At 31.5% G+C, this 23270-nt stretch overlaps 2 protein-coding genes and 1 long non-coding RNA gene across 5 annotated transcripts; 1 reads left to right on the plus strand and 2 right to left on the minus strand.

Moving 5' to 3' along the window:
- Positions 1 to 3396: 3396 nt before the first annotated feature.
- On the minus strand, positions 3397 to 12933 carry LOC114326410 (transcription factor MafK). Its single transcript, XM_028274771.2, has 2 exons — positions 12608 to 12933; positions 3397 to 3790 (listed from the first exon to the last, which is right to left on the minus strand). The coding sequence occupies exons 1-2, from the start codon at positions 12641 to 12643 to the stop codon at positions 3425 to 3427; spliced, it is 402 nt and encodes a 133-aa protein (XP_028130572.1). The 5' UTR covers positions 12644 to 12933; the 3' UTR covers positions 3397 to 3424.
- Positions 12934 to 13010: 77 nt separating this feature from the next.
- On the plus strand, positions 13011 to 19207 carry LOC126882350 (uncharacterized). Of its 2 annotated transcripts, none has more exons than XR_007697293.1 (4): positions 13011 to 14588; positions 14646 to 14718; positions 15080 to 15737; positions 17166 to 19192. XR_007697293.1 is itself a non-coding variant. In XM_050647245.1 (4 exons), exons 3-4 carry the CDS (start codon positions 15143 to 15145, stop codon positions 17555 to 17557), a joined length of 987 nt encoding a protein of 328 aa, XP_050503202.1. In that variant the 5' UTR covers positions 13011 to 14588; positions 14646 to 14718; positions 15080 to 15142; the 3' UTR covers positions 17558 to 19207. The 2 variants fall into 2 exon arrangements, 1 of the variants encoding a protein (XP_050503202.1); XM_050647245.1 differs by having other exon boundaries at positions 17166 to 19207.
- A 115-nt stretch (positions 19208 to 19322) lies between these two features.
- On the minus strand, positions 19323 to 22948 carry LOC126882372 (uncharacterized). Of its 2 annotated transcripts, XR_007697305.1 has the most exons (4): positions 22455 to 22948; positions 22175 to 22375; positions 20968 to 21124; positions 19323 to 19447 (listed from the first exon to the last, which is right to left on the minus strand). It is a non-coding gene; the product is annotated as an uncharacterized LOC126882372 (long non-coding RNA). The 2 variants fall into 2 exon arrangements; XR_007697303.1 differs by having other exon boundaries at positions 22175 to 22944.
- Between the last annotated feature and the right edge of the window lie 322 nt (positions 22949 to 23270).

Genomic DNA, 23270 nt, shown 5'->3' on the forward strand with positions numbered 1-23270 from the left:
CAGTGTAGAAATAAACTGCTCGTCAAAAGTTAGGGATATAGAAAATTCTGCTGAATTTTCATAGTAGACTTTTTCGTGAACAGATTAACGGATTCCGCTATTTACACAGTTATGCAAAGGTTTACTCAAACTTTTTTTTTTGTACTTATACCGGGTGGAAGAAAAGAAATGTTTTTCTTATGTTAAGTTTGAGACGCCCTGTAGGGAGGACGAGGTACAAATGTGAGTATACATCGAAATCGTATTGTAGTCTTATGTTTTGTGAACATTTTGTTTTTCGAATGTCCCTGATATCTTTAAAAACAAAAAAATGACGGTTTTGTATTTTAACATGTGTTTTAACCGAAATAAAAGTTTGAGACACCTTGTAGGGAGAAAAAGGCACAAAGGTGAGTACACCTCGATATTATGTTGTAGTCTCATATTTTGTGAATATTTTATTTTTTTTAATTTCTCTAATAGGTATCTTTAATAACAAAGAAACTAGACGGTATTACTCTTTAATATGTGTTTTAACTGACGACATGCATCACATCACACATGTGAAACATAGAAACACATATTAAAGAGTAATACCGTCTAGTTTCTTTGTTATTAAAGATATCAGAGAAATAAAAAAAAATAAAATATTCACAAAATACGAGACTACAATAATATCGAGGTATACTCACCTTTGTGCCTTTTTCTCCCTACAAGGTGTCTCAAACTTTTATTTCGGTTAAAAAACATGTTAAATTACAAAACCGTCTATTTTTTTGTTTCTAAAGATATCAGGGACATTCAAACAACAAAATGTTCACAAAACATAAGACTACAATACGATTCTGATGTATACTCACATTTGTACCTCGTTCTCCTTAGAGGGTGTCTCAAACTTAACATAAGAAAAACATTTCTTTTCTTCCACCCGGTATAAGTACAAAAAATAAGTTTGAGTAAACCTTTTCACAATTGTGTAAATACTAAAGAAAAATCTAAAATAAAAAAAATAGCGGAATCCGTCTGTTCGCGAAAAAATCAACTATGAAATTCAGCATAATATTCTATATCCCTAACTTTTGACGAGCAGTTTACTTATAGGAAACTTGCGAATGAATAACCTCATATACCACTGTTATCATAATTTGACTGATATAGCTCAGTGAAACTAAAATATGTGAACATAATACTTATCTTATTTTTAGTTATTAAGAAAATTACCATATTTTACTAATTCATTGAGTAAACCATCATCATGTGTACAGCCAGTTAGCATTTACCATTTAAGGGTCAATCCATGCCAAGTGGTCCAATATAAATTAAGTTGGTTGCTTGACTAAGTATTTTTAATATATTTTATTTTTCTACCTTTTAAACTTCAGTCTATAGAGAGTACAAAATTGCATTCATTTTATTTTTAAAAAATTTAGTTTGCCGATGACGGCCATTTTTAGCTAATGGCTTCGCTCTTTAGCTAATATTTTAACTGTGGTTTGTCCTAGAACAATAAATCAAAAACCAAACTTTAAAGAAAAAGTATGCACTAAAAAAACGGCCTATTGCATTAATTAATTTCAAATTACCCTTAAGGCCTTAAATGAACCTCAAAGTACTGTCAAACTAACGTCAGAACGTGTATGCATCTATCTGTAAATTGGTCCCGAAATTTGTAATTATTACTGTAAATACTAGTTATCAAAATTAAGTTTTCGCTCAAATAGTGACTAATAACAATTGTGTTAAGTGTTAAACATCAAGAACAAGCTGTAACTTCGGTCAGTAAGAGATGTTTTACTTAATAATCTTCCAACTTAAACACATTCAGTGTCTAACTGTCAATAGTTTTTCACTGTTGCTATCCCGTCCTAACGGACGCCAACCAGTATTGCAGTGATGTATCCAAGGTTATCACTTATTTCCAGACATCCAAAGCGTTAATATAAACAAATTCAAGTTACTTTTGACTACATGAGTAACAATTTAAATCAATGTTCCCCCACTGTTAGCAACACCATGTCTGGACCCAATTCTTCCAGTAATCTTACTAGTTCATATGCAACTGTTACTATGACTAAACAACGTCCGAAGTATCCCAAGAAGACCGAAGCAATTTTATAATTAGTTGTACGTCTCTATAGTATCCAATGATTGTATATATCCAATTTTTTTTTCTTCATAATTTTTACCTTATGTTATTTAAGATTTAGAAATTAACTGTTATAATAATTAGTTTTAAGTCCTTATTGTAATTAATTATTGTATAACCAATATTGTTTGTGTCAATGGCCATTGCTGCCGAGACACAAATTTAAATAAAAAAAAGAACCTCACAGTTTGGAAAGGTAAACTGATAAAATTCCATTTTCATCATTTTTTAACAGCATAAGGCAAATACATTATTATACTGGTGATAATACTGGTGGCAATACTGGTGAAAATACATTAATTTTTATTTCATTAGACAGTTTATTTGAATTTTAATTACCCTGCCCGAAAACGCTAAAATTTTGACCATTTTGCTTTTTGACCATTTTTTCAGGCCTGTACCTCCTATATGACGTAAGTCTACAACTCCAAACTTTTACTCCTTATTCTACTTGCTAGGGGCTAACATTCAGTCAAATTTCAATTTTTTTCATCCATGCCCATCAAAGATATAAGGGATCAAACTTTGAGATTTTTCAAAAAATTACATTTTTGAGATTTTTTTTGAAAAAATTTACCCAAGTCTCAAAGATTAAACTTTTTTTATTTAAAGTATGTATGTGTACATGTCTTTTCCAGAAATAATTATAAACCATTATCGGCTGCCTTATGCTGTTAAAAAAATGCTGAAAATGGAATTTTATCAGTTTACCTTTTCAAACTTTGAGACATTGAGGTTCATTTAAGGCCTTAAGTTAGTTTGAAATTAAATAATGCTATAGGCCAGGCCGTTTTTAGAGCATACGTTTCTAAAAAGTTTGGTTTTAGAGTTATTGTTCTAGGACAAACCTCAGTGAAAATATTGGCTAAAGAGCGAAGCCATGTTTTCCGTGAAAATGATCGATACGCTTTAACAAAAATGGCCGTCATCGGCAAACTAAATTTTTAAAAAATAAAATGAATGCAATTTTGTACTCTTTATAGACTGAAGTTTAAAAGGCAGAAAAATAAAAAATATTAAAAATAGTCAAGCAGCCACCTTTGGACCACTTGGCTTGGATTGACCCTTAAGTTAACTTCGTAAATTCTGTTTTACTTTTTTTTTTTAATTTTCGTTTGTGAGATAGTTTGTTGTAGTTGTCTATTATACATTTTGTTTTGAAACATATGTAAGTACCTACTTGAAAATATGCCAAAAAATAAGTACAATTTTTTATTAAAAAAATATATTTAAATTAAAAGGTATATAGATACTTAAATAATTATACATCATTCATAGATAAAATTTATAAAATTAATACTACAATTGTTCAAGTTCTGGTGGAATGCTAATCTTATTTGTCACTGCAAACCTTTTCAGAGCTTCATACCTATCTTTGATCTCATTCATTTCATTTCTATATGAAACCACATCATCTTGCATATTCTCCATATCCTTCCATTCCTGTGTTTTCTCTGTTTCCAGTTCATCTTTTTGTTCAATCCTTTTTATCCTACATGAAGCTGCATATCCCCGATTTTTTAATGTTCTTCGCCTTTGTTTCATGCGTACAATTTCATCTCTAGAAAGGCCTCTTAGTTTTAATTGCCTATTGAGATCTCTAACAGAAATAGTGACTAATTCATCATCAGATATATCAACAATTGGAGGCGGTGAAAGGGGAGCCTAAAATAATAAGCATTATAATCACTGTTTTTATTTACGGAATCCTATTACTACATTTACACTAGTCCTTTATGCCCTTTAAACATGAAAAATCTGGAGATGATGGAATAACAAAAGAGAGGATTACAGCTGAAGGTCAAACTACTTTGCAGGCAGTTAAAATCCTAATGAACAAGTGCCTCTTTCGGAGTGCTATTCTAACCTCTTGGCAAACTGTTACTACACAAGAAAGGACACACACAAACTCGAAAATTACAGACCCACAAGCCTGTTACACATCAGTACAAACTGCTTACCAAAATAATTACCAACAGACTATCAAATAAATTCGATAGTTACCAGCCTGTTGAATAAGCAGGATTCCGTAAAGGTTATAGTACCATAGAACAGGGGTCACCAATTAGTTTCCCTTAGGGTCCGTTTCGAAAACCTATGACACTTCTGGGGTCCGGATTTATGCTGCCTGTGTCTGACTGTTCTGATTCGGTTTCTTGTTAAAAAATATCCCCTATAAACAAATCAGAAGAGTGCCGGGCGAAATTTTTGGGCAGAAATTGTTTAATATATTTTTTAACAAATTCAAAACATCACCTTTTTTGCCCGCGAAAATATGTTTTTAGGATTTTTGGGTTATCTTAAATAAAAAAGATCTGTCATTTTATTAAAACTCAAGAATTTTCAAGCATCGCAAATGCATATTTTCGCATTTTTCAGATTTTAAATCGCTTATAACTCGAAAACTATCAACTCTTCAGAAATATGACAAGAGACCTTTATTGTTTATAATTACCCAAGAAACCTAAAAATACATTTTTCGATGCAAAAAAGTAATTTTGAATTTGCTTAAAAAATTGTTTCACCCGGCACCCTTCTGATTTGTTTAAAGGCGACATTTTTTAACAGGAATCCGCAAAGAAATCGAGTCAGAAACATTTTTCATACGACAGTGGTCTCACACATGGACTAATATGGAAAGGAAAACTAATAATATCTGATTGTTTTCTGGTTACTGTATACTTTTCTGTAAGTTTTCCTAGTACAATAAATAAAATATAAATTCATTGTGTATTGTTTTGATGTTATTATCAGTAAGTTTTGAAAACAACAGTATTGTAAATTGTTACTGATAATATTTTAAAAATTATAATTTTATATTTTGAATCCTAATGAAAATTTTAGACAAATTTTGTAGAAAGGAAACTGAGGAATTTAAAATAAATAATCACAGTGCAAAATGCTAATTAACATGCTATCTTTTCTACATTAGTTTCAATGCAAGGTGTTTGTTGCAAACTTATTAAATCTGAAAATTATTTTAATTAAATGCACATCTGAAAAGTACTCCTACTTAACAAATCGTAGAGAGGAAATGAATATAAAAAAATGCACATGACAATTTTATATTACAGCTTACTTAATTTCAAAATTAACGATTAGTAAGTATAACAATAAGGGGGAGATCTCTTTACAAAATTAAATTATCAGAGAGAAAAATGACATTTTTTTATGTACAACATATCTGAAGTTTAAAGTGAGTTTGGTGCAACTGAGTCTCATTGGGGAGTTGAGATATTCATCTGTTAAGTGAGATCTCTACCGATTTTTAATAAAGTTCATTCTTGATAAAGCGGCTTCGCACACGTACGTTGAGCCAAACATAGTACACAATTTCATGGCCAAACATTTTCAAAATTGCCAAATACTAGGTATATTCTGAATTTATTGACGGTCCGCACAAAACTAGCTCACGGTCCGAATGCGGACTGCGGTCCGCTAATTGGTGACCCCTGCCACAGAACACCTACAGACAATAAGAACACTTACGGAAAAGTATAACAAATAAAGTGAACCTCTTTATTTGACATTTATGGATTACAATAAGGCATTTGACTCCATAGAACTCTCGACCATATTAGACGGAATGACTAACACAAGGATTGATTCCAGATATAGAATACTACTAAAATACATATTTATATATCAATGCAACTATGCAAATGATGTAGCAGAAGGTCTAATAACAAGCAAAATAAGAACGGAAAAAAGAGTTAAACAGGGAGACACTCACGGTACACGTACAGACGGTATGCAGAGGCGCATCTCTCTCGCTGTTGTGACGTCACGCGCGAGGAGAATGATTTGTAAACGAATATCATTTTTAGGAGATACGTTCCAGTTTTATCGAATTTAAAATGATAGCGTCTGATTTTTTGATTAAAAATGATTATAAGAGAAAATAGTTGTATGTACTATTATTATTCCTAGGGATTTAAAATTTGTCTACCTAAACGTTGTTCATTAAAAATGTATTTGAAAATTATTTTCGAGGAAATACGTCAAAAATAATAAGCCTTGATTGTTAATTCAAGAATACTATAAATACTTTTTTGCAGTAGGTATTGTCTTAATAACCTGATGAAATGTTTTCTCTTTTAAATTGCCAGGTTATTAAAAAATATTTTCAAGAAAAGAAAACATTGATGTTATAAATAATACTATTAGTTATATCGTCCTACCAAAAAAAAAGGAAAGAAAAAATGCAGACATTTTATAGAATACAGTGGAACCCCGATAAGTGGGCCTCTGATAACCCAGAAGTCCGGCTGTCCGGCTAACCCTGACCGATTTTCATCAGGCAAAACAAACACTTTTTCACTTTGACTGAATTTTTTACCAAGAAATAAACAATACTGTATACAACTGTACGTAATTTAGATGTACTGTGCACATGTATTTCATATTTTTGCAATAATAATGGAGTTTATTAGTAACGCCCGGTTTCATAATCAACTTAATGTGAACATTAACTAAAGTTCACTTTAACGTTGATATTTACCCATATGAATTGCATTGACAAGGGTACCAACTTAAAACTTAAAGTCCACTTTAACTGATTATGAAACCGGGCGTAAGTATACAGTATTTTATTAATTTTTACCATATTCTCCGGCTAACCCGGATTTTCGATAACCCGGAACGGCCACGGTCCCGATTAATCCGATTTATCGAAGTTCCACTGTAATTTATTGCAAGAGAACAAAAAAAAAATAAAATACTATTATATTTTAAAATTGGTTAATTTTGACATTTTCTTCTCTAGGCTCCTTTGAGCATTTTTAAACTAATTTTTCTATTTAACTCTAGCCTAATATAACTTCGAGTTTTAGCGAAGTAAAGGACAACTTCATAAGGCACTGATGTAGTTGTTATTTGTGACATTGTTATATCAGCTAATTTTTGAAAAATGCTCTCCTCTTTAGATAAAGAGTTACCATGCATCTTATGGAACTCCGTCACCAGTTTCAGAGCCACTTCCCACAAATCATCATTTGGATATAAAAGAGAACCTCTAGAGACAGCTTGTATCCAGTCAGGGGCTCTATTCATGTCTCTATTAATGTTGAAATTAATTGTTCATCACATGTTGGAAGCTGTGACTCCTCAGTAATCGTCTCTATGTTCTTTTTATGTGCTAAAGTACAACTTGAAATACTGTTTGATGATTTTATAATATCTTCCACCTCTTCTCTACGTCTTCTTTTTGTGATTCTCAGTGTTCTTTCCTCAGATTTTCGCTTTAGGTCAGTATTTGATGAGCCTCCAGGTAAGTTTAGAGTAGGTACTGAACCTTGTAGAGATTCATCAGCCTTTAAATGACGAGCATTCTTTGGAGAGTAATTCAAAAGCCTTTGTTGCAGAGGAATTTCATAATGTTTTTCTTCAAAATGTATTGAGCAAATCGTTACTGAAAAAAGTTAAAGTTACTTAGGTTTATAAAATATATTATTATAGATATAAATATTTATTTAATACAGCTCTTTTTTGATATCTTCTTATTACTTTTTTTGATATTATATCAATTTCTTATAAATATGCATTTTAGAATTAATTCCAAACTTAAATTAATTAATTTTATCTTCTCTGTGACAACCGATTATCCATTGTTTCGACGAAGTATCTGTCTTTGGAAAGCTGAAGTATTTTATTTTCGTACCTTTTGTTCTTTGATTACAGTTTTTGCAATTATATACGGCACAATTCGGCATTGTAAATTTATGCTAGGCTAGACCCACACGATACCAAAAACAATACAAATAATAAATTTAATATTAATACGTTCAATAATGTCTAATAATTAAAAGTAACAAAATATATTCTCCGCTCCGTAAAACTATCAGGTGTAAAGAATTTCACAAATGCATGTAAAAATGTATCTGCAAGTCAAGTGGCAAGTGTGTGGGTTCCTCGAAGCTGACGTCGTGCGCGAAACAGACGGAATTGAGTGCCAAAATCGGCATACCGTCTGTACGTGTACCGTGGGAGACACTATCTCTTCAAAATTATTAACTCTTGCATTAGAAGATATGTTCAAGAAGTTAAATTGGGAACAAAGCGGAATTAAAATAGATTGCAGATTTAAGTCATCTAAGATTTGCTGATGATATCGATACATTTTTGGCAAAGTAACGTAAGTGACTTTTTTAAAATCATGTTTTTCCATTAAACTAACGCTATTATTGTTAGAAGGCACTGCCAAAGTGTAGTAAGCCTATACATATATTATGTTTAAAGTAATTCTAGGCTTACTACACTTTGGCAGTACCTTCTAAATAATAATAGTGTTAGTTTAATGGAAAAACATGATTTTCGCCAAAAATGTCACTTACGTTACTTTGCCAAAAATGTATCGATATAGTACTGATAAGCAACAATATAGAGGAACTAATTTACATGCTAGAGGAGTTTAAACAAGAGCAAAAGTGATGTCAAATCAAAAATCACAATCGACTTAGATGGAACTGAGATCAAAAGTGTCACAGAGTATAATGTAGGTATACCTAGGTCACACTATCAAACTAGGCAAACAGAATCAAACGGCAGAGATAACTAGAAGAATCCAAATGACTTGAGCAACAGTAGGAAGACTCAGTGCTGTGCTGAAAAACAAAAAAGATACCAATAAATCTAAAGAAAAGGGTATTCAACACCAGCAGTTGTATCCTACCAGTTATGACATGAGTTATCAGTCATTAGATTAAGAATAACACAGAGGGCCAACGAAGGAGCTATGTTAAGAGTATCTCTGAATAACATATATGAAATGAGGAAGTTCAAAGCAGGACAAAGGTTGAAGATGCAATTGGAAGAAATGCGCAAATGAAATGGAACTGAATGGAATGTACACATGGCTTAGGAAAACAACAAAATGTGGACAAGAAACATTGTACATTGGAGACCACGTGAGCACAGTAGTAATAGAGGAAGACTATTAGTATCTTACAGCAAACAATATGAAATTGGTCCCAAGTCCTTCATACGAAAATGTATTTGTAATTCTGATTTTAGAAATTTTACCTCACTCACATCATTGTAAAAAATGAAAAAATCATCAACAATAATGCTATGATAACTCTGTGGTGCTAAGGCAAAACCCGATATGTCAAAAAACGTGATTTTGTAGCAGATGAGTTGAAAAGTTCGTGGCGTCGTTGTAATAGTGAACATATTAGAAACTAATTTTATCATACTGGTTACATGGTTGCGTTTAGCCATGTAGGGTTTTGTTATCATATTCTTTATCGCTCAATGTACATATCGACACCCCCATCGAACAAGGTTGTAACTCATTTTTAGCGATTTTACAGGAGAGGCAAAAAACAAAAACAAGAATTTTTAAAAATTTGTAGCGAAATGATTAGACCCTTTTACACTAATGTGATATGATATTTATAACATAATAAGGGATTACTGTGAGATGTATGCTTTGTAATTTTATTAGCTATTGAGAATCTTGAGTTTGATTGAGATACAACCTTGAGATTAAACATGAGTATTCGTAGAAAAAGGTTGTAACTCGCCTAACAACCATTTTACCCTCTGTTAATTATTTTTCCCGTTTAACTAGTAAAAGGTTGTATGTTTTGAGTTATTTGCAATATAGCTAGGAGAAAATTAGTTTTTATGGTATATTTAAACAAAAATATCAACTCACAGTTTACACAATTTTAATTGGAAATTATAAATTTTACAATAACAATAATATTCAACACAACTTCTATCACTATGAAAAAATCATGGTATAAAATATCTCAAATTTTTCGAATTTTTATTGCGTATCTGTAAATATTTAATTTTAAACCATTTTAGTTTATTACTTTACTCTTTTACTATTAATATCTACTTCAAAATTAACATGTGTGCCCTTAAATGGGTCAAAATTTAGAATTTGCTTCTGATTTATTTCATTTACGGATTTAGGCTTGCCTGATGCTTTGGCATATCGTATCATGGTTAACCATTGGTGTGGAGCATATACGACTCAATGTTTTTTCTGTTTTTCTATAAGGGCATGCATTGAATCACCCTCGTTTTGTGAATGTGCTATTTCTAAAAATACATGTGTAATGTTAATATTAAACTTTTTCACTACATATAAGTACGTAGCAAACACTATTCGATACTTATTTTGTCCACCACAACTACCAAAAAGAAAAAAGAATGTGTGTGTACTTTGTACGCACGTAAGAAGATATTCTTCTATTATATAATAGGTAATTTAAACAAAGTAAATATATTTAACAGGTTATTTGTATTTTATTTAAAAATAAAACTAACTTTCTTATTTCACTTTCAAAAATTTTTTATTAAAACAACCAAAAATAAAAAAAAAATATGAATCGCCCAGGATTTGAACCTGTGTCATTCCAATCTCAGACCTAACGCATTACCAACTACTCCAGCGAGGTCCTTGTAATTGACATGTAAGTTTCGGATATAATTACACAACACGGCGACATATAGTGTAAAAATGTTATGCATACATAATATTTTAATATTTTACTACAGAAAAACACAAATCCAAAAACACAAGAATTATAATAAATAATACATTCCCTAAAAACACTAATATATTCTTTTAATGACTTATTTGCACGGTTACAGATACATACATACCTATCTTGAAAGATTAGCAATGGACTACATACTGTCTGCACAGGCGCGCAGATTTATGTACAATTTTACCCTCAATCGAATCAAGCCTAAAGAAGAATGTCTTCAAAAAAAACTCCGTAAATCGGTTTTTACTTTTATTTCGATAATTTGACTTATGAGATGCACCATATGTTTGAATACGTTATAAATTAAACATATGTGCAACAAAGTTGTAACTCATTTAAAAACCTTGTTGATCGTCAAGTATAAAGAAAGTAAATATTTTACATAGGGAGTATCCAGTGTTACTACCTTCTTCAAGCTAAAATGGAGAAAAATGGCATACGTAACTTTAAATACAACTTCTTATTAGCCAAACTATTGAGAATTAAACTATGTCATTTATATTGACGTGTGCGCAATTTTTTGCTGAATTCGCCTGTGTTGAAATCTGAAAAAAGATGTAACTTGAGTTACAACCTTGTTCGATGGGGGTGTCGATATTGGCATTAAAAACGAAAAATTGATAATTTTTGATATACATATCGGGTTTTGCCTTAGTACCACAGAACTAGCATTTTATCAGAAATCTTTACAAAAATACAAGGTTCAATTTTAGATTGTTTGTAACCTAATTTTTGAAGAACTTGTGTTGCCTTTTCATACGAAAGCCTAGAAGATTGTTTTAACCCGTATATTGCGTTATTTAATTTGCAAACTTTGTTTTCAAAACCAGGCATTTCAAAATCTTCAGGTTGAGACATATAAATTTTTAGAAAAAAGCTGTTTCTACATCCATGTGATCTGCTTCTAGATTTAATTCAGCAGTCAATGCAAGTAAAAACCTTAAATTACTGTAACGAATAACGTTTTGCATTGCATTACATGAGGATACATACTCTTATCCAGAGAAGTATTATCTTTGAAAGTGCTTTCTCCTCGTGACGCATTTTTGCTGGATTATCTAAAATAACATCATTACCATCTGGTTGAATCTGTGGCTGAATACAATACCATAGACCATCATATTTCAGGAGAGCAGTCATTTGGAATTTCCAGGTACTGTAATTTTCTCTGCCTCTGAGTTTTTCAACACTTCCAAGTCCTGAATGATCATTTTCAGTCATCATAAAAAAACAAATCTTTAAGTTTTTTCTTGCTCCAAAATATTCTTCTAACTGGAGCGGCCCATAACCTATTAGTATCTTATAATACTATTGTGTGCAGGAGAAGTATAATAAATGTTCAGGAACTTTTTTTTAATGGCATGGACTTTATGTCATTCAGCCAGTCACAACATGAGGTACTTAGTATCATGTGTAGTGTGTGTGTTGAGTAAGTGTCTTGTTAGGTACTTTGCAAAGTCGACGTCATTGTCTTTGCAAAGAGACGATAATTGTATCCAAATGTCTGTGGTCCCTCCGGTGAGATTCAGGAACTTGACTTTAAAGGTTTTTAATGAATGTTATAACTAGACAATCTGATGACAATATTAAAGTTATTTATTTTATATCACTATCAATTATAATTCTAAGCATACTGATAAACAACATGTACTATTAGTATATAGTACACACTTAGGATATTGCCTTTTCAACAAGACCACATATATCACATACATCCAAGCAAAATTAGGGAGAAACTGGCACCAAATAGCACAAGACAGAGAAGATTGGAGAAATCATGGGGAGGCTATGTCCAGGAGGGAATGCAAACAAGCTGAAGGTGAATACACTACTCCCTCATACAAAGGTCCTCCACTGCATTATCTTTTCTATTCATACTTATACTTTTAATTTCATATAATAATCCTCCTCTATATTATGTATGGAGCTAATGTTTTGACACTCTCTGACCATCTAATAATATTTCTACTATACTTACAAGTTTTCCTGCTTTCTTGGGATGTTCTGAAGACATTTTTCCTTTTTATTTTGTAAAACTGATCTAAATTTGAGTAAGAAGATAACTACGCCTTTATTATTTTTCTGCAAGTCATGCTTAAATCATTATCAATAGAATAAATGTTGTTTGAAAGGTTTGGTGGAAACTGAAATTTTGATTCATTTAAAAATAATAATTGTTCAGGATCATTTACATAATAAGTTTGCTTTTATAAAATACCAATGAAAATACTATGATATAATAATATTCAGAAATTATTTTTTTTTGGTTATTTGCCTATTTGGATTGGACTACTGTCACTAGTGTCACTGTCAATTTCTTGTATTCTGTCTATGGAGATTCTGTCTAAATCCCGAACCGAGGATTAGCGGCGTGTTATTTGGGTTGCCTATATAAACTTGAATCGGGGACTTTTGTGTGTTTGTGTTATTTAAAATTTAAAACGCTGATAACTCCATTTAGTGATAATAAAAACCGATATTTACTGCGGTTACATGATATTTAATATTAAAATAGTATTGGATGTGGTAGAATGTAGACTCTTTGTATAATTACCAATTAAGCAGTGAAGCTGTTAGATCAATTTTCCGATTCAATCATTTCTACTGTTTACAGTTCAATAAGCCTTTACAGTTCTGTGTTTGTGTTTGCTTTTGAGTAGGTATTTCATTTTCTTGACAACGAAAATGTTCGGTGTGGAAAGAATTAATAAGTGCGTGGAATGCGGAAACGTGTATAAGCGTAAACATGATTTAAAAAGACATGTAAATAGTTCGCATCCCGACAAATTGGATGCAATTGCCCCTTTAAAAGTGCTTAAAGGTAACGTCTATAAGTGCGCACATTGTGATAAACAATTTAGACATAAGCAAAGTTTAAACTTTCATGTCAAAAAAATGCACACAAATGTATCAGTTTCTGCAGAAACTAAAACATTTCAACATAAATGTTCTCTGTGTGATTATCATGCAACTTTTAAAAAGGACTTTATTAAACATTATGAAACTTCTCATAGCATTCCTATGCAATACGATACAATAGAGTTTTCCAACCATGATGACTTTATTTCTTGGAAGAATAAAATAGAGCTTGAAACAAATGCTAGTTTTGTTGTGGAAACAGGAAAAAAGGCAGGAATAATGAACTACATATGCCACCGATCGGGATATTTCACCTCAAAAGGTAAGGGCGAGAGGCACCTGAAAACACACGGTAGTGTCAAAATTAATGGATACTGTCCTGCTATGATAAAAGAAGTTGCCCAAAGTGATGGAAAATATTTAGCCCATTTCACCAAAACTCATGTTGGTCATCAAAATGCAATTGGGCGCCTATTTTTGCCATCCTCAGAGAGAAAAACAATTGCTGCGAAACTAGCTGCAAAAATTCCATTTGAAGCAGTTTTAGATGGAGTGAGAGATGGAATTTCAGACACAGACAAGTTTCAAAGAAAGCACCTTTTGACAAAAAAAGATCTCTACAATATTGAGGCCAGCTTTAACCTTCGCTCTACTACAGTAAGACACAGAGATGATGCTGTTAGCCTAGAATCTTGGGTAAATGAAATGAAAACTAGCTGCGTTTTATTTTATAAGCCTCAAGATATTACATTGGATGAGTACCCCCAGCTGCATAGTGATGATTTTATTTTAATAATTATGAACACTGGTCAACTCACTACATTGAAGAAGTTTGGAAGTGACTGTATTTGTGTCGATGGAACTCATGGTGTTAACAGCTACCAATTTGAGCTTCACACTTTATTAGTTCTTGATGACCTACGCCAAGGCTTTCCCTGTTGTTTCTGTATCTGCAGCAGAAGCGATGAGACTATAATGTCTTTATTTTTCAATTGTATCAAGAAAGAAAGTGGACCTATTGAGGCAAGAGTTTTTATGTCTGACATGGCAGATGTGTACTATAATGCATGGTCAAAAGTAATGGGTGAAACACATTTCCGGTATGTTTAACTATATTTTTCACATTATAATATAATTTTAATTATATATTTTTTCAGCTTATATTGTACATAGCATGTGGATCGTGCGTGGAGAAAGAACTTGACTTTGATTAAGACCAAAGAAAAACAGGTATGTTCTTACTTAGTTGATTTTGATTAATAAATAAGTCTCAAAAATTAATTCAATTATTAAAAATTAACTTATTATTTTTACTCTTTTACACCATTCTCAAAAATTTCCTTAGACTGTGTTGATGTTTTGATTGTGGAACAAAACTGTGCACAACAATGTAGTAAGTGAGCCCTGAGGTGAGGCTCTTAATACGAAATTTCTAAAAGTTTCTTTCCTTCTTTATTTTTCAAAAGTACATAAAAGTTTATGGACAAAAAATAAATTAAAAAAGCGTCATGTCATATTATTAACCAACACTGTATTAACTTTTTAAGGATAATGACCCATAAAATTTTTTTGTAAAAGCGCTTTTTTTCAGGAATTGGTGTATAAAACTTTAAGAGTTCTTCTGCAAGAGACAGATCCCTCTGCCTTTGAACCAATGTTACAAAGTTTTGTAGAAAATACCCTTGATGATCCAAGTACTGTTGATTTTGGTCATTATTTTCAATCAAATTATTCAAGTAAGGCTATGTCCTGGGCTTACTGCTATAGGATGCATGCTGGCCTAAACACCAACATGCACATTGAACGGATGCATGGGACGATAAAGTATATTTATTTCCAAGGCAAAAACAATAAAAGATTACGCAAAGCTGTAAATGCCCTCATGAAATTCGTAAGAGATAAGCTCTTTGACAGGCTAATAATCCTCAACAAAGGAAAACTGTCCTCTAAAATTGTAGAGTTAAGAAGAAGACATAAAACTAGTTTAGATCTAGACATGTCTCGTATTATAAATTTGGAAGACACTTGGCAGATTCCATCTTCAACAAAAGCAGAGATATATATCATCAACGAAAATGATATACAATGCGAATGTCAACTTATTTGCACGGATTGCAAAGTGTGTATCCACAAATATTCGTGCAGCTGCATTGATTCTGCAATTGCATGGAATATGTGCAAGCATGTTCACTTGCTTTGTAGGTATCGGCAAATTGATCAGTCTGGAACAAAGGAATTGTCACAGGAAGGTAAATATTTTTTATATTACATACATAAACTATTCTTTTTTTTTTAATTGAAAACTTTTTGAATTGGTTTATAGACATACAGTGAGCATGTAAAGGTTGGAATAAATCCTTTTTGTTGAGAATGGATGATTTTAGAAGAAAATCCCGAAACAGGTCAATTTTTATTTTTAAATTAGGACTTTTTGGCATATATATTATACTAGTGTCGTCACCCATCTGGGCGTGATGACGTCATCGATGATTTTTTTAAATGAGAATAGGGGCCGTGTGATAGCTCATTTGAAAGGTAATTCAATTATCTATTCAGTAATATAAACATTAACATAATTATTTATACAGGGTATCCAAAAATTTTTTTTTGGATTAAATTAATTGACAAAAAGAAGAATGTATGTAATTTATTTAATTCAAAATACATTTTACTGCTCTCAGGAAACTGAAAAAAATGTTTATTTGAAAAATAATCATTTCTTTTCGCTTATATTAAATGTTCAAACTGTCACGAGGCTGGTGGGTGGCGGCTTTAATATTGAATTTAAGCAAAAAACAATACTTATTTACCAAATAAACATTTTTTCCTGTTTTCTGATAGCAGTAAAATGTATTTTGAATTAAATAAATTACACACATTCTTCTTTTTATGACAAAAAATTTAATTCAAAAAATTTTTTTGGACACCCTGTATAAATTATTATGTTAATGTTTATATTACTGGATAGAGAATTGAATTACCTTTCAAATGAGCTATCACACGACCCCTATTTTAATTTAAAAAAAATAATCGATGACGTCATCATGCCCAGATGGGTGACGTCACTGGTATGATATATATGCCAATAAGTCGTAATTTAAAAATAAAAATTGACCTGTTTTGTGATTTTTTCCAAAATCGTCCATTCTCGAGAAAATGAATTTATTCCAACCTTTACGTGTGATATAAAATGATGTTGATAAATTCTTATTCACTTAATATTAGTTAATTATTAAAAAAAAGCGGGCCTATACATCTAGGATTATGACTAAATTTTTTAAAAACACAGATCATCCAAAAAATACATGTTAAGAACAAATTTAAAACCACCTCCTAAATGAACTTTTTTTGTGCCATTTAAAATCATTGTTTTTAACCAGTTAGAATGCCATTCCCGACATCAATTAAATAGTGTCTACCCTGAAATTAGAGGTAAATTCAATACAAAATATCCTTGTTTTTCGGTTGTACATAGTGGGGTGTTTTGTTGGTGTCTGGTTGAGGAGCTTTGGCATGAAAATAGTACATTCTATTATTATTTAATGGAAAGGCTTTCAAAATGTATGTGTAAATACCAATGTATTTTACACATATTAAACTCCAACTATTATTATAATGGAGTTTTAATGATACGGGTGTTAAGAATGGGGTGTATTTAATAAACATTTATTTTATAGAACAGAAAATGGAAATCGTTGAAGATCACAAAGCAGTCGAATCCGAAATTATTTTTGAAGAGATGGATAATAAGTCTGCTAGCAGGTGCAAAACATTGGCGAAAAAAAAAGAAGAGATGTTGCAACACCTATATGTTGTAGTTAATGAGGTTACAACAGTGGAAGAATGGAAAGCTCTGGAAAAAATGGTAAATCCAATTGAGCCAACCTTGACAGCAATTCGCCAGCAGACCATTTCTAATTTTGAATCCAAAGATTCTAAACCCAGCAATTCAAAAATTTTGAAACAGAGACGGCTGTTCAGTACAAAGAAAAAACGCAACAAAAAGAAAATGGTGACTAAACCTACAAGTGAAGAATGTGACGCTATTGCAATTAACTTACTTAATTAAAGTTTAGATAAACTTTAATTAAGTAAGTTAATTGCAAAAACTTAAGTTTTTGGGTAATTTTTTTTCTTAATCGCATCCACCCTTTTTGCTTATTTCATATTTTTAACTTGGTATCAGAGCAGCTGATGGGCAGTATTTCGAAATTTAAATATTTTTTGTATATTTAAATATTCTTTTTCTCGTGATCATCTTTCAGTGCGTCACAGTTTTTCGATTTCTTTCTAACGCATTAAATTGTATGTGACAGAAAAAAAGGCACGTCGGTGATTACTTCTAGTTCTGTGATTATTCTAGTTGTCAATAGATGGCGCCATAATTAAAAAAAATAATTTTTTTTAATTAGATAATAATATTACAAATATAATCTGTATAATTTATAAGACTATACAAATCAAAGAAAATACCATTTTATAAATGCAAGAAACACATTTTATTTGTTTTTATTCTAAATTGAAAATAAAATGTGACAACTGTCAGATTTAACTAAATTGTCATGTTAGAATAAATGTCATAAATGTGTATTATCACGGACTTACCCTTTTTCCTATCATTTGTGACGCACTGAAAAATGATCATGAAAAGGACAATACTCTATAATAATTATAAATAAGTAAGTACTTGGAATTTAAATACTTACAGTCTAAAGTATTTAAACACCTACAAAAAGTAGGTATTTAAATTTTGAAATAATGCCCACCAGCTGTGAACCAAGTTAAAAGAAATGTGCAACAAGGGTGCATGATTAAAAAAAAATTTACCCAAATACTTGGATAATTTTTTAGTATTTAAATACTTGGTATTTACATACTTTTCAACATTGGTATTTAATATTTATGATACCTACTTGCTTTCCTAAATTTAATAAAATTTTAATTTTCTTATATTATCTAATCCTTGTTTTATTTAAGTCAAGCATAGCCACAGTTATAGGTATAGATCACTCTTTATAGGTAGTAATAACTTTTCAGTTTCATTTTTAAGTACATCTACAAAAAAAGTACCTACTACATATTTGTGTCATTCATGCCTTACAATGTGAATTTTTAAAGTGGTTGAGCACATATATAGCAAAATTCTATTATTTATAAAATTCTTTCATGCAGCATGACTTGCTCAAAAACGTTTTTAGGTACCTTTTCGTATTTTCCCATTTCTCAGAAGTTTTCGAAATATGTAGGTAGGTACCTACCCAGTTGACCATTTTACAGAGCAACTACATTTCAGTTACATCACACATGTTCCTTGTTCTATCATAGATACATCACAAGAAAAGCGCGTAAACATAGCAGAGCTATCTCTGCTATGCTCCTATGTCCTACCCTAAAAGGGAGCAAAACTCTTTTCTTGAGCACTAAATTATGTCACGTATATGTCGCAGCTACAGAACAATACTCTTTTCTTAAGCGTTAAAGGATGTCAGATATATGTTGCAGCTATGGAGCAAAACTCTTTTCTCAAGCATCACATAATGTCTCTTATCTGTAGCAGCTATGTATCAGATATGTTTCAGTTTTGTGTCAACTATGTCTCGTAGAGTGCACGTTGAGAAAAATATTTACAATAAAATTGCTTCTTTAACTTTATATTACTGTAGATAGTATTTTTACTTGACATTGTAAATATATAATTGACATTCTAATTAAAGTAAGAAATAATCTACAGCAATATAAAGTTGAGGAAACTAGTATTATTACTATGTGTTGTGGACAAATTAAATACAAACATTATATAGTTTGCAATTTTTTATTATATAATAAAATGTTGGGAAAAATTAAGTCATTTATTTATTCTGCCTCTCCCTTTGGTGGCGCTGTTTTCCTTGACGGGTCCAATCCGCTGCAATAGTTTCAAATTTTTTCTCAGAATACCATTCATCAGTATGTACAGCATCTGAAATTATTTCACTAATAGTTCAGTTTGTTCATTTAAAAACTACAAAACAACTTTTTCTAATCGATGAACCAGGGGAGACTCATGAAGTGAAGATACAATTCACCCTTATTTTCAATGTAATTTGTGAAACGATCAAAGACGCCACTGTTTAGCACACTCCTATTTCTTTAAATCTACTTTTTACAAGAAAACTTCACCTATTCCAGAATCCACAAGACCTCACTGGGTGATTCTAAATTTATGCGAAAAAATTTAGGAAGGATTAGTGGTGTTGTAATAGCAAAGTGGATTTTGATGTTTTTTTATTACATATATTTTCTATTAATTTTGACATGACATGAATGATGTGCTACAGTGTCATCAAGACAGAAATTATTGATGTCACTGAAGCAGTCTCAAGCATGCTATGTCTTGTACGTTTAAAGGTGGCTTCATCCAAAAAATGTACAAAGCTTCTAATACTCAACTCTGTAGGTGAATTAGCCAGATCAATGATTGAAAAATCACCAGGAGCAGTATTGTGGTTTGAGTCAATGCTACGCTGAAAAATTGCTGAATTGGGAATAGACTTATTGGAACGTCTACTTAAGCGAGGGGTTATTCCCAAGTGTTTGCATCGTCAAACCACAATACTGCTCGTGGTGATTTTTTAATAATTGAACAATCTAATTCACCTACAGAGTTGAGTATTAAGAAAGCTTTGTACATTAGGATGAAGCCATCTTTAAACGTAGAAGACATGGCATGCTTGAGACTGCTTCAGTGCCATCAATAATTTCTGTCTTGATGACACTGTAGCACATCATTCATGTCATGTCAAAATAAATAGAAAATGTTTGTTTTTTTTTTCATTTTATTTAGTTTAATATTACATATATTGCACCCTCAGTGCAAGACTGTTGTAAGGCAAAATAAGTAAGTTTCGAGATAAAGACGATTTTGTTTATTTTCGTGTGTATATCGCTGTGGGTGCGATATATCAAGATAAAGCGAAAATAATTTTGTTTTGCAAAAATCAAGTCGAAAGTTTTGTGATGTCATATATTTATGCATATCAAATAAAAAACCTACTTTGCAATTACAGCATAACTTCCCTCTTTTCTTGTCTAATCTCTCTCTCTCAACTAAAAAGGTTTCTCCTAAAAAAAATCTCTTTCCAACCCCTTTCAACTTCAATCATTTTTCTAATATCAAAAAAAATTTTAGCACGTTTTTAATACTCAAACATCAACCTCATCCTAGAAGCATTAGTTTAATTAAAGAATTTACCTTAAAAACTTAAAACTAGTTTTATGACAAATTCAGTAATATGTACCAAGACATTATAAAAAACATAATTTAGAATTTTTATTGGTTAGACAGACACACTCATACCTTGGTTAATCATCAGCACATACCAATAAACAGAAACTATTGTGCTGTGTCAAATTTATTATTCCATTCTACTGTTTTGGTATTGTCTACGTAACTAATAAAATTTCTCAACTTAGTCAGAATCTTCTAGTTGAATGACATACCTTTAATGGCAGAAATCAATTTTAAGTTGCTAAGCTTGCAATTTTTTTTCCGCCACAACTGTGCCCCAGCCAGCTGGCTTGGGCAATTAATTGATTGGCGAACACCCTTTTTAATATCCTTCAGGGTTATCCCTCCAATGGTTTTCAAAAATAGGACCTAAGATAAAAAAAAATAATAAGCTTTAGTAATAAAAGTGGCTAAGTTAATTTAGTCAATTGTTAACTTTTAACAAGACCATGTATTAATCATAAAGAATATTATATAGCAGCTAAGTAAAATCATTATCAGAATTATTAGACTTGCTGAATAAATTAGAACAATGGAGTGCAGATGGTCTTAGTATTAATTATAACAAAACCAAAATTATGATTCTTGGCAGGGAACATGATAATCACCCTGGAATAAAGTCATTAGGCTGTTGTCAAGTAGTTCAAAGTTTTCAGTATCTTGGTTCTTTGATCGAAAATTCGGGTAGCTGTGAATTAACGAAAGTCGACGGCGCATTCAGCAAGCACAGGTGACTATGACAAAGCTCACTAAAATATGGCATGACAATAATATCACCAAAACAACCAAAATATCACTGGTTCACTCTCTTGTCTTCTCCATTTTCTTAAATGCTTCTGAAACTTGGACTATCAAAAAGGCACATCTGGCTCACGTAGATGCATTTGAAATGTGGGCCTGGAGGAGAATGCTTCGCGTTCCTTATACCGCCCACTGAACACACGTCTCAATTTTAAATGAACTGGGTAATCCAAAGTGATTGTCCTCCATTGTGTCCACGACAATTCTGAAGTTCTTTGGACATATTCATAGAAGTGATAATATGTAGAAACTTGTTGTACGGGATCATGCTCCTAGTGGGCTACGTTGTGGCCATTCCCCTACACGCTGGGTGGATGCGACGAAACAGCTGTTGAAGATGAGTGTTACAAGAGCCACCCAATTAACTCTAAATCGTGAAAGATGGCGAGCTAAAATCTCTAAAACAATTGAAAATCTCCGTGTCGGCAGCGCTCCCGCTCCGACTTGGTACATTTTACCAGTTCACAAAATATATTATGACTATGATGATGAAGTAAAATTGATTGATTCTGAACAGGTCTTACTGATGAGGATAAATAAATAGTAAATTATTAACAACAAATTCAATAAAACTACCATTACATTAGTTTGATTTATATAAATTTTTAATGTACTCACTACTTTTTTATAACACTGCTGGTCCCTCCCCACTCATTAACATCATTGAGGATATCCACATTAGTGATAGGAAATTGTGACACAATTTCCTGAAACTCGTCATCTCCATTCAAATCAATGGTAGTGTCCCCCAACAGTGCCAGTATTCATGGAGTGAACTTCCAAAAGGATTTTTGCCAAATTCCTATTTGGCAAATTCATCTGCAAAACAAAAATGTTTTTATTTGTTTGAAGCATTTATTTGTTATTCACTTACAAAAGTCAAAAAAAAAATACTCACCTTTTACATGTTTCTCTAGATCTTTGATAAACTGATCTGGAAACAAAAAGCGTGTGTTTGTGTTTATTGTTTTTAGATTTTCTAAATTACAATTACATGTTAACCTATTATTAGGGGTTAACCCCTATTCCCATTTAAAAAAATCATCGATTACGTCACCACGCTCAGATGGATGACGTCACTAGTATGAAATAGATGGCAAAAAATTGTAATTTGAAAATAAAAATCGACCTATTTCGGGATTTTTCTCTAAAGTCGTCCATTTTAGAGAAAATGAATTTATTCCATAATTTAGATCCTCTCTGTATGTGAACTTATATTATTTTATACCTCTATTTCTAATGTAATTAATTATCGAGTTAGAAAAAATACATTTGATTCACTTTTAGGAAGAAGATATTAAAAAAGTGTTAGGATGTAGTAATTCAATGGATTATTCAATAAAAATGGACATTATAGACAAAATATTTTTAGAAGGTGTAATGACATATTTTTAAATCTGCCGCGTTTAGGATTCCGATCCTGATTAAAAATTTGGCAACATCGCGGAATAGGTTGTAACATTTATCCCTACCTGGGATAAATGTTACAACCCATTCCGCGATGTTGCCAAATTTTTAATCAGGATCGGAATCCTAAACGCGGCAGATTTAAAAATATGTCATTACACCTTCTAAAAATATTTTGTCTATAATGTCCATTTTTATTGAATAATCCATTGAATTACTACATCCTAACACTTTTTTAATATCTTCTTCCTAAAAGTGAATCAAATGTATTTTTTCTAACTCGATAATTAATTACATTAGAAATAGA

The sequence above is a fragment of the Diabrotica virgifera genome, chromosome 1 (assembly GCF_917563875.1).
Source record: "Diabrotica virgifera virgifera chromosome 1, PGI_DIABVI_V3a".
Lineage (NCBI taxonomy): Eukaryota > Metazoa > Arthropoda > Insecta > Coleoptera > Chrysomelidae > Diabrotica > Diabrotica virgifera.

Bases quoted from the DNA above. Each gene is read 5' to 3' on its own strand.
- LOC114326410 (XM_028274771.2), bottom strand. From the start codon at position 12,643: ATGTCTTCAGAACATCCCAAGAAAGCAGGAAAACTT. The intron at 3,791-12,607 runs GTAAGTATAGTA...TTATTATTTTAG, and splicing joins CCAAGAAAGCAGGAAAACTT to GCTCCCCTTTCACCGCCTCC.
- LOC126882350 (XM_050647245.1), top strand. From the start codon at position 15,143: ATGTTACAAAGTTTTGTAGAAAATACCCTTGATGATCCAAGTACTGTT. The intron at 15,738-17,165 runs GTAAATATTTTT...TTTATTTTATAG, and splicing joins AAAGGAATTGTCACAGGAAG to AACAGAAAATGGAAATCGTT.